The sequence below is a fragment of the Podarcis vaucheri genome (assembly GCF_965113315.1).
Source record: "Podarcis vaucheri genome assembly, chromosome: 5".
Taxonomy (NCBI): domain Eukaryota; kingdom Metazoa; phylum Chordata; class Lepidosauria; order Squamata; family Lacertidae; genus Podarcis; species Podarcis vaucheri.
Genome location: NC_138763.1, coordinates 41,015,625 through 41,028,099, shown reverse-complemented (window position 1 = coordinate 41,028,099; position 12,475 = coordinate 41,015,625). Strand labels below are relative to the sequence as shown.

General features: G+C 39.3%; 1 protein-coding gene across 1 annotated transcript in view; it reads left to right on the top strand.

Annotated features, from left to right (window-relative positions):
* STAG1 (STAG1 cohesin complex component) overlaps positions 1 to 12,475 on the top strand; it is a 103,989-nt gene that overhangs the window by 35,333 nt on the left and 56,181 nt on the right. The window contains exon 3 of the mRNA XM_082221711.1: positions 8,124 to 8,226. Coding sequence (XP_082077837.1) covers positions 8,124 to 8,226 — 103 coding nt within the window. The remainder of the gene's footprint in view (positions 1 to 8,123; positions 8,227 to 12,475) is intronic.

The window sequence follows — 12,475 nt, the reverse complement described above, 5'->3', positions numbered from 1 at the left end:
TATACACAGTTTGCTGTCAGTCCCAGGGACATCAATAGGAATTGCAGCTTCCTCCTGTGCATGTTAATATAAAAGCTATGATTCCATTGCAGGGGGTTGGACTAGATGACCCTTTTGGGTACCTTCCAACTCTACAATTTTATGATTACCGGTATATGAAATGTCCTAATAGCAGTATCCCCTTGGGTGAGAAACAGAGGAAGTGACTGCAGTGAAATCCTGCTTGTTCTCTTTGATCTCTCCACAACTTTAGTTATTGTTGACCAAGGTATCTTCCTAGAGTGGCTGAAGGAAGTGAGGTTGGGGGCACTGTATTACAGTGATACCATTCCCAGCTTTAAGGCCATTATTAGAATGTGCCGGATGGGGGGCACGAGTATTGTTTGGTGCCCTGGGAGTTGGTACCCTGCAGAATGCCACAGAACATTTTGTTCCCCATGCTATTTAACAATGATGATAAAACTTGTAATATTTAATACATGGCATCCAGAGTTCTCAAATTTGTTTCGTCGATCTACCGTCAGATAAATGAACAAATTTTGATACTTAACCATTGAGGCTATATATCACAATTTATTAATCTGTTCCTTTAATGTAGGGGCTCTAGATAGTCTTCATTTCAAGAATGACTTGCCATATGGAGCTGCTGTTCAAGTAGCACAAGTGCAAAGGTCTCTCTAGGAGCATGTTAATCAGGTTTTGGACATTTGGGATCCTGACCATAACATTTGAAAATCTCAAACAACTATAATGAACAATTTTTTCTGGCTTAACAGCAAATTTACCAGTGTTTAATGCTTAATTTCTGAACCTAGTAGGGGTTACTTTTTTCTAGAATCTTATGCTTCTTTTTACCTGGGTTACTGATGTTTAATTCATCTTTTTATTATTTGTAAGCCACTTTGATTATTTTTATTGCAAGGCCAAATAGAAATACGAAAAAGGAATAAATATATCCTTAATCCAAAGTGCCTGTTGATGGGTAGTGGTTGCTCAATATTGTGAGGGAACTTTACTCAGATATTGATTCTGAGACCTTTATTTTTTGAGGTCAGAGCTGTTTCCATTCCCCGCAGTTCAGTTTCTGCCAAATAGTTATGCTATTTGTCTTGCTGTCTACTGTTTAACAAAGCTTAGAAAACTGTTATGTAACTTATGCAAGCTATATTCATTTCAATGTAAAGGAAACCCTCAAAACAGTGTTTAAAAAGTGCCATTAATTATGCTTCCTGACCACAGACAAACATGAACTGCAGCAATTTCTACTTCCTTTTCTATTGGAAATATCCAACATGAATAATTAGAGACAAAGAGTAGGCACCTAAGTTTTAGGGCAGATGTACGTGTTGTGTTTGGGGCAAGTAAAAAATCGCAAGTCTGTTTTAAAGGTATATTATATGGACGCAGCATCTCAGTTTGTTCTGTTCCCTCTGACTGAATAGCCAGACTAGATAAACTTGCTGGATGGACTATGGTGAGTTTCTCATGACTTTCAGTAGAACAGTTCAGTAGAATTCAATGTACGAGTCATTCCCATTGTTTATTAGGTTTCCCCACCTAAATATGTCATATTGGAAAGGAGAGAATTCCATGAGATTAGAGAATCCAGTGGTGTGAGTTTGGTACTCCAAAACAAACCATATACAGGGCGAGTCTTTTAAAATAGGCCCCGTGGAACATGTGTACTCTGTATCCATGGGGCCTCTTTTAAAGGACTTACCCTGTACAGTGGTGCCTCGCAAGACAAAAAGAATCCGTTCTGTGATTCTCTTCGTCTAGCGGTTTTTTCGTCTTGCGAAGCAAGCCCATTGACGGATTAGCGGATTAGCGCTATTAGCGGCTTTTAGCGGCTTATCTGCTGATCGGATCAGCTGATAAGTGGCTTAGTGGCTTAGAAAAAGGGGGGGGGACCAGCAGGAACTCGCAAGACATTGTCGTCTTGCGAAGCAAGCCCATAGGAAATTCGTTTTGCAAAGCACCTCCAAAACGGAAAACTCTTTCGTCTAGCGAGTTTTCCGTCTTGCGAGGCATTCATCTTGCAGGGCACCACTGTATATACTGCTGCTTAATACTAATTGTTTATGGTACAGAAGTTGGCAGAGTATCTACCAGCAGATAAACTAGGGAATAAAATAAAATTTATTGGCAAGGCAGGTGTATATAGACCTGGATTCTCATCAGAACTGCAAACATTTGAGATACAGGGGCCACAAAGCCTTTAATACTGCTGTGAGGGTAGGTGAACTGCAAATTGAAATAAATGTTCCTAATCACATGTGTGATTGTTCACTTTGATTGTGGTGAAGAAATTACACTCAGTTCAACCATTTAATTTTTTTATCATTACATTTATATTCTGCCCTTCCTCCCAAAGGAGCCCAGGCAGCAAACACCTCTGTGGTTAAAAACCAATACAATTAAAAAATCAAAAACATTTCAAAATGGCTAAAAACATCTAAAAATAAAATTTATTGGAGACATGCCATATATATTCAGTTTTTTCTTCAGAATATGGGAATTTAAAATCATGTTATTTGTGTTGCCTAAGAGAATAGCAAGAATATGGTGGCGACAAGATTCTGTGCTCCACGGTGCCTTTTTGGTCTTGCTTGCTGTATTTCTTCAAGCAACTGCAACTGGTGATGGTTACTCTGGAGAATATATAAGCAATTTATTTTCTGCTAACAGCAGAAAAATGCTGCTATTGGACAAAGAAAGACAGCAATCTGCCTTTCTGCAACTATCAGATTGCAGTTTCCCTACCCTCCCAAAGGAAACCCTTTAGTCCTATTAATTGATGATTCTAGTCAAAAGGTTTCTTGATGTACAGTGTGCATGCAGTATATGAAGTAACTGAAAAGGTAGTGTTTGAGCTAGTTTAAATACTTTAAGTGGGAATCTGTTCTAGCTTTTGATAAAAATTAGAACTTGTGCCTGTTAGCAGAATTACCCTGGGGCATTTAGTAATAATGAATGTCAACAGAAAGTCTCTTTGGTGTTAAGAAGTATAGGTTCTAATCCTGACTCCACCCACCTTTAGAAGTGCCCAGTAGGTTTTCAGGACCCAAATTGTTATATTCTATTTTAGTATCCTATGAAACTACAAGCTGCCAGAGGCATATAGTCATAGGTATGGCACTCATAGGATGTCACTCCCTGTGCTTGCTTCCTAGCCTCATAACTGCTTTAGTCTTTTAAATTAAAAGCTGCTGTATTATTTTTAATTAAAAAGTCTTAAATTTAATAAGCTAAGCTCTTGGTTAAACAAGTTGTGAATTTACTTCTCTGCCCGCCATACCCTGTTGCGGAACTTGAACAAGTGCTGAACTTGCCTAGTGGTTTGCCACTGCTGCTGTGATGATTGTTACAGAGGCTCCCTCCTGTTCACAGAGCTGTGATTCCCTCACAAACTCCCCCTAAATATATACCCTTTACCTTCTCCATCCAACTCCTACTATAGCCAATTGGGAAAGAGTGCCTAGATTCAAAGGGTAATGCAGCTTGCATTCCCAGGTGACTCAGCTGAAGAAATGAACAATTAAATGTGTGAACTAGAAGTGATGAAAGGTCAGGTGAGTTATTTGGGAAGCACAGCATGGGCCACTTTTGTCTAAACCAGGGGTCTGCAACCCGCGGCTCCGGAGCCGCATGTGGCTCTTTTACGTCTTTGCTGCGGCTCTGGGGCGGATACTAGCGAGGGAAGGAGGCGCATTGTGCGCCCCGACACTCCTCACTGTGGCGGGCGCTGTACTGGCTGTGACGTCGCATGGGGGCAGTGCATGCGTTAGTCACGCAACGTCCTGACGTCACCTTCCCGCCCGCTGTCAGATCGTGGCTCCGGAGATATATTTGTTTTAAATGTCGCAATGGTTTTACGGCTCCCAGTTGTTGTTTTTTCTTCGGAAACAGGTCCAAGTGGCTCTTTTTGTCTTAAAGGTTGCAGACCCCTGGTCTAAACCTTACAGTTTTCATTATTAAACCTTTTTTATGTTTTCCCCAGGGATTGTAACTTCATCATTTGCTTACCAGCGTAGTCATACCAAAAATTGTGACTGCCACAACACTTTGTCATGGAACCAGAGATAAGGCTTATTTTTTTCCTTTGCTCCTCAGTTTCTAGTTCAAAGCTGGGAAAAGTGGTGGGGACTTGTTGACTTGGCGCTGTACCACTAAGGTGCTCAACAACACAGCAAACTCTCCTAGCCTTCCCAACTATGGTGCTAGGGAGCGGGTTATGGTTGCTGCACCTTTGTTGGGACCATCCCCATCCACTCAAGCTCAGTTAGGAGGAAGCCAGGGACTCATTGGGAAATGGCAGCATACTTTCCATGGCAAGTGTGGTAATGAATGAAAATGTGGACCCTCATGTTTAGCTAAATCTGCTCTGAAAGCCTCCTTACTGCAGCATTTTCAAATTTAGTCTGTTTAACTTTGGTCAGACTTAACAGCTAGAGCATAACTGAAGAGGATGTAACTTGAGATATTGTCTCCTCAGCTCTTAAAGTGCTCTTCTATTTGTTTTAATGACATCAGGAATTAGGTGTTTATGAAGTGGCCATGAATGCAAGAAAATATTTTTAGAGTTAATAAGGTTGGATTCTTCTGTAATGTCCCAATTAGTCTTGTATGCTCCTTACTGCCTGACCTCTTTCTGTGAGAGTAGTCTTAAGCAGCTAAGCCGGTCTATTTTGCTGACAAAACAATTGTGTGGCTTTTATAGCTTAAACCTCTATATTACAAGCCTTGTCTGTGAATAAAATATTTTTTACTTTACACATCTTCCAAAAGTGACATGAAAGTTACAATACCCTATGTATAAGGGTTTTTTAAACAAGGGTGTAGCGACATGGGGGTGTAGCGAGGTGGGCTTATGCATGCTCTGCTGATGTGCGCGGGAGTCAAGAATGTAAAAACTCAAGAAAGTGTTCAACTGGTAATCCATCATTAGAGAAACATATCTAACAATGAGAATAAATTGATCTACATGGGAAACATCAGGGGTTGAATCTACTGATAAACTAAAATAACCTGCCTGTTTGATGTTGCTCAGTATTGCTTCTTGATCTGTATTAACCATCAATTGGATAATCACATACGGTTTTGGAGAAGTACAATGGCTGACCCAGAGCCTTTACCTCCTTACTGATTTATGTGAGCACACAGGAAGGGATCAATTTTGGCAATTAATTCAGGCAATCCCAGAAAGTTACCATTGTTTGCTGAACCGAATGCTTCATCAGCTCCCCTAAACGCAAAGCCACATTCTGCCAAAAGGGAAATCACTACAATAACTCACTGAAGTATGTGCCTCCAATAATCCTGCTCTGCTTTGATTTGCTCTTCGAGTTTTAATGTGAGCGTTTGACCACGCTTTCTTGTTAAGTTCGTTAGCATAGAGTTCATACGATATTTAGAGCTTCCTTGGGTGGGTTTGAACAAGATAAGTATGATGCCAGTCATCAAATCCAGTAGAAGCTAAAGCTGTAGTTGAGGTAGTTTGGTTAGAGAAAAGTTTGCACACAAAGCAGTAGACATTTCATTTTGTGGGAGAATACACTAGCCATTCTCAAGGGTAGGCCATTTACTTTGGTGGAATAGAATAAATTATTCGAATTGGGCTTGGTTTTTGTATGTTCACTTTGAAGTGCTAAAAGGTCCATCCAGTGCTGACGTTCCAATGGACCTTTCTCAATCCAGAATGATATTTCCTTGTTATTTAGTGTGGTCCATTATTGTCTCTGAAATTACTATTAGCATGAACGGTTGGTATATTTGTGTCTGTAATGCTAGGACTTTTGCTGAGATCATTTACTTTGTTTTCCCATTCTTTAAGACGGTAATGAGCTCAAACTGCTTCTTTCAGTGTAACTATCTCATGGCACGTTCCCTCAGTGCCTTGTGTTATTCCTTTGGCTGTAGGTCCTGTCACTTCATTGTCACTTTCTCCAGAAGTTTCTGTACTTGTAGTGGTGCTTGAAGTTCTTGGGAAGTTGTGTTCTGTATGTGAACTGGTTGTTCTTCGGTCTGCTCAGTCTGCTCATATAGTCTACCTGATTTTCTTCTGTTTGTAAAAATGAATGTTCCGTATATGAGGGATTCTGTAGGGCTGTTTCTGCATGCTGTACAAAGCCATATGATGTGATTGGCTTTAAACGCTGGCGCATTTCCTTCTGTTCTGTTTTCGCTTTCATTTACTAGCACCACTTTTATATCGCTTAGTCATTATTTTCACAAAAGTCAAATTTAAATATTGTGATTCACAATCATATAAAATAACCCTCCCTTGTTCTCAAAATGCACGCGGTAATGATACACAGTGATCTGAGGACTTGTATTACTTCATAACTGACTTTATCATTTGATTTTGAGTAGCTTTAAAGTCTCCATGAACTTTATTAAACAGTAAGTAGGCACCTGTGTAACTGCTATGCAGTCATAGACTGATAGATCATGTGTTTAATGTTGCTAAGCAACTGGGCCTAGGTAGTAAAATTTGCCAGTTTTTTTTTTGTTTTGTTTTTTTAATGGCAAGAGGCCAAGTCCTCTCCATATTATGAGGCTTTGGGCTATAGCCCACTCAGATTGCATGTAAATCCGGCACTGTTCTCAACTACGGTTTAATATGATGTGTGAACCAGAACAAAGTCTCCTTTAGATAGCTCTCAATGCCAACCTTTCTCATACTTGTCTTAGAAATTTTATACATTTCCCAAGGTGTTACATATCGTACAGAAGCCATTTTGTAGCACTGCTCTCTGAAATCCAAATCGGCTATAGATCATTATTCTCTAAATAAACATTTTCAGATTCTCCTTTAATTTCACACTGTCAATCTTCATCTGCTTTTAACAAATGAACATTTCCCCCTCTCCCCTCCCTTCTATTTTAGTATGAAAGAGTTTTCTTAATTGATGTACCAGTTACAGGCAAGAATTGTCTTTCCTGAACCCTTTACTTAGGCATTCATGAGTGCTGTGGCATAGATTTATATTGCAGGTAAAATACCATTTTGTTTTTTGACTTTGGGTTAGGAACAGCTTGCAGCAGTGATGGAGCATCCATAGCTCAGTGGTAGAGCACGTATTTCACATCGAGAGGGTCCTAGGTTCAGTACCTGGCAGCTCCAGTTAAAAGGATCTCAAAGCAGGTGATGGGACAGACCTCTTCTGAAACTGTGGAGAGCTGCTGACAGTCAGAGTAGGCAGTACTGTACTATGAGAATAAATAGTCTGACATGTTATAAGGTTTCCTAAATCTGTGCTAACATTTGATGTGTGAATGAATGCCTTGAAGGGCTTTCTCCAACCTACTGAAACAGCAAGTAACAAAATCCCTAGAATCTCTGTGGCCCTCCAGATGTTGGTGGACTAAAGCTTCCATCATCCTTGGCACCTGTTCTATAGGATAACATGTTGATAGACATTTAACCTGGGCCTTTTCACCATTTTCAGTTTTGTTACTTTTAGTTGTTGGTTACTGTTGTTTGGAGGTTCTTAAACCAATATTTGCTCTGGGCAGGATCTCATCACTTCTGTATAATCCTAATGTTGTCAGCTGTAAAATGAGATGGCTTTATTTTTTTACTGTGGATGAAGTTTGTGAAAGTTTTTATCGGAGAAAGAGAGGGAGATACAGTGGGAGTTATATACCAGGCATAGGGAGCAGCATGGTAGAAGGCAGAAGTGGGAGAATGTAGCCAAAGCAGTAGTAACCTGATGATTCCATGTTTCTACAATGCTATTAACAATAATGTTGATTTCGATTTCAGTAGGGTTTTTTTAAGTGTTTTTTTTTAAAGTAAGAGAAAAATGTGGTTAAAGATGTATAAATATTCATCATGCCTTACCTGTCTATTATCCCAGTCAATTTCCACCCCATATTCCAAGCATTTTAATGTCATGAACACAGAACTGATCCAGTTGCCTGCTGCATCATCCACACTCCTTCCTGTTAGTAGTCATCCTGTGAGCTGAGAGCTTCACTTGCTTGACAACATGCATTTTGGGACCAGCTTTACTAGCCCCTTAGTTTTGTTTAAAAAGTAGAGTTGGGGCCAAATATTTACTCAGTTATGCATTAATAATTTGTTTACTAATTTATTTTTAACTGGCATTTTCCTTCAGGGATTCTACAAATGAAACTACTGCACATTCAGATGCTGGTAGTGAACTGGAAGAAACTGAACTGAAGGGGAAAAGAAAACGCGGTCGTCCTGGCAGACCTCCAGTATGCCACTTATTTTTTCTTTGAATACCTGTTTTAAGACTGTTCTTGCATTTCATTTTCTTAATTTCCACATGAAGTTTTCTTTATATATTAATCTGTATGAAAGCTTGCCATGTAGTTGGTAAAACAAGTAGTATTGGATGCTTTAGTGCAGCAGAAAGCCAGCTTGTAAGAGAAGTTAACCTTTCATATTTTGTTTTGTGTCACATATATTATTTTAAGTATTCAAGCAGGTTTGATATGCAAAATGTTTGAATTTTTTTTCCAAAATATAATGTTTGCAAAATATAATAAGACTGTTTTCTGAAAATTTCAAGAAAATATTTTGCTTTTGCTGGATGAATTGTTTACCAAGGTTGTTAAAAACAGGGTGGCATACCAGCATCTTGCAAGTGAATTTCTGCTTATGCTTATGTTCCTCTCCTCCATTCTGCAGTCTCTTGCATGCCTCCAAAATCTGCTCTGGAGCAGGGGGCTGTCAGGCAGAGAGGGAATGCAGGAGGCTACGTGGAAAGGAGAGGCAGAAGAAATTGCATTTCACAAGTGGAAATCCGTTGCACAGTTAGTTGGGTATCATTGGATGTCACCTATAGGATAATTCATGTTGCTTAATTATTATAATAAACCTGTTATGGAAGATTTGGTTTCTCAGTTGTGCAGGAATGCTAGAAAATGGTTCTTAGTTAAAGGGTCTCTAGAGCACCATTAAATCAGCTATGCAGATAAACTTTTACTCTCATGAATCCTAGCCTGCTCTTGCTACTTTCAGTCTTTGCCACTCTTTTAGATTCTTATAAATTTCCTCATGTTTCATCACCCTCTCTCTTCTTCAACACCATTTCTTCCTGAGTTTTTTTCTGGCACATGGTGGCTTATTGCAAGCTTTGCATGCTCCTAAAAGCCAGATTTGTAGTAGTGTGATGTTGAATTCCACCATCTGTGTCTCCTATGTACATTTCAATATTAAATACTCATTTCAGATTAACAAATTAGTGTGTATGGTAGTGTGCCTACCTTTGTAGTGTGGAAAATAGCATTTATTGGTGGAGCAGAGAAGCTTTAATTGATTGTCAGTGGAGAATGCAACCCCTTTAAAGACTGTTTGTGTCATGGAATAGCTGACTTATTTTGAAATGCAGTTTGGGATTGGGACTTGTTTCTTGCACTAGAATCTTTAGAGGTTAAGTTACATTTTTTGGCATTGAATATTACAGTGTGTAATGTGCTGAGTTTTTAATATTGCAAGCAGCTACCTTTCTTTGAATTCTATATGCACTATAGGCACACACACACACAAGTTACAGTTGCTCTCAGCATCCTGATACATGTGCACCCAGTGTACATAATGACTTTTTTTTAAAGGCATGTACCTCCTTCAAACGTATATGCTGTGATTTCATTATTTGGTCTTTAAATTGTTTTAATTTGGGGTGGTTTAAATTGACACCAAAATTTCCATAGTAAGGCTTGTCAGCATGTGCCTTGATAAGAGTTAAGCAAATGTACTCAATACTTGCTGGAATAGCAGTTAATACAGCAAAAGTTGAGTGCTTCTAAGTCCCAAAGGTCTCAGTGGGAGACCTTCAGCATGTGCTGAAGTCTAGTTTTGTTGTTTCTCCCCAGTTAGTTGTAATAATGTAGTCTGAAATATAAAAGTATTATTCAAAATGTCTACTCCTTGTCAAGGGAAAGAACAAAGTTTGCTTGTTAGCAGAAGGGAAAACAGATACTTCTTTCATTTGTATTGAAAATAGTAGCTGATCAGGAGTCAACTAAGTTTTACATGACCTAGAGTCTGCCATACGTCTGAACAGATGCAATTAGTGCAAGATCCTAACAGTCTCAAAGTATCTCTTGCAAAGAAATATCAGTATACAGTTCAACTTGAGACAACTGTTTTTCTATAATGGTGGTATTAAACTGGCTTAGAAGTATAAGTTTGTGTAAGAAAAAATCCAGGACGCTGGAAGACGACCCTCTTGTTTAGTTATCACTGGTAAAATATGACACCCAACGCTCTGAAGAAGCTTATTGTGCATGTTTTAAAGACTTTCCTAAAGAGCAGGCTTTGGTGGGCAGTTGGTTATAATTATTGGTTCAATCCATTTGCATTAGAATGTCTTGATGTTATCATTTTATTGTTTACACAATATTCCACACGGCGCAGGGAGAGTTCTGGTGCAATTAGTGCCAATAATAAATGTCATTTAAGAAATCAGCTCAGTGCTTAAATCTTACTTGACTTAAGAGACATGACGTGTGTGTTTCCAATTAAAATACACTCAGTGTTTAGTAATAAAAGTTGGAGATGAGAAATAAAGTCATTTCAGTTGCTAGCACTCATGCATGCACTGTTAGCTTTCAGGAAACACTGATGTAATATAAAATAATGCAACTTCCCCCCTTTTGCAACACATGTATTATGCAACATGTATGTTCTTTTAGTGAATACAGGTGTTGTATTTGGCAAAGTGTGACAAAAATAGAAACAGAAAATCTGGTTACCACTGGAAATTCTCTGTCTCTACTGCCAGTAATGGTTAAACAAGGAAGGGAGAGATGCCATACAGACCTTTAGAAAGACTCTGAGGGCTTATTTGTTTCAGGAAGCTTATACATAATGTATATTTTTTGCTACATTGCTCTGTGAAATAGATTACTTTGGTAAATTGGTTTTTATGTTCTGGGGTGGGTGGGTGTTACTGCTGACTAAGTTTGTGTACATGTAGAAATTCTTTTGTATTAATACTTTTACTGTTGCATTTCCAAGTTTTTATTATGTAATCTGCCTTGAGAGAGCTTTGCTTGGAAAGACAGCCTATAAATATTCAAAAGAAATCAATAAAATGATACAGAAGTCCCACATTTTCAGATATGTGTTCCTGGCAAACATCCCATGAAGGCTTTTGCCAGATCGTCCCCTCCCAATTTCACCTTCTAATTTGGAGAGCCTCACCCTCCCAAACAAAAATATGTATGAATGATCCAGAGACTAAAATGAGTAAAATGGGATAATTTAATTCTCATGTGAAAGCATGTAACAGGCAAGTGATACTGTATCAAGACTTTGAATTATCATTTGCGTAACTGAAATCTTGAATATCTGGCCAGTGGTCAGCCTTTAAGCCTTTTGGGAGGAAACATCAGCTTAGTGATAGAGCATATCCTTTTCATTCAAAAGTTGCAAGTTCAATCCCTGGTGTCTCCAGTTAGAAATGAGATAGTAGGTGATTGGAAGAGCTTATTTGAACTTAAAAATCAGCTACAAAGGTAGCTCTCTTGGTTTATAAGGGAGGGGGAATCCTAAATCCGCTGGGTGATACCTTTATTAGGGCTAACCAAAATGCCGCAAAAGTGTGGAAAGCACTAAAAAAGAATATTAAAAAAGAACTTTTACTGATGATAAAAACTTATAAAATATCTAAAATTTTCTGTATGCCCAGACACCATTTATTCCTTATATTGAGCTCTGGTAGTGAAAGCAGGATCTGTGGTAAAGCCCAGACTTGAATTAAATTGGTAAGGAGAGGGAGACATATGTGAATTTCTTTGAAAATAGACACTATCTTTATTTTGTTGTTGAGGGAAAATGCATTTTGTGACCACTATTTCTCAGTAAACTTATTAAAATGAACTTAATAAACTTATTAAATTATTAATATTTATTAGGCTAAGCCAGTGGTTTTCAACCAGTGTGCCATGGTGACACTGACCTCTGTCCCTGTTTCTTTCTTTCCTTCCCTCCCTCCTCTGATGCCCTCTTGCGTCTTTGCCTCCCAAAGGCTTGCACAGCTGTTTACTGCAGCAGCCCTGGCTATAAGCTCTGCATGTGAATGGTGCCTCTGGGAGGCATCTCCCTTTGGGGCAGGGGGGCGCAGGTCAGAAACCAGGGGCGGCAGCAGCTGCCCAGAGGACTCCCAAGGAGAGGGGAGAGGAGAGGAGGCTGAGGGACCCCTCCACAAGGGAGGATGTCCAAAAAAGAGTGAGAGGCTGCGAGCTCTGCAGGCAAGGGGTGACATAGCTGGGCTCCTAAGCCCCATGGGTGCCACAGAAAGAATGTAGTTGGTTAAGGGATCCATGGACTCAAAAAGGTTGAAAACCTCTGAGCTAAGCCATAGTTCAGCAGTGTGGTGGGGAGCTGCCATGAGCTTCTAAGATCTTTCCCCCTTTCATCCTTCTGCATAGCTCAGAGGAAGAATTCTGCCAGGTTTAGTCTCTCTTTCAAAGAGGCTTGGTTTAGTGTTATGTA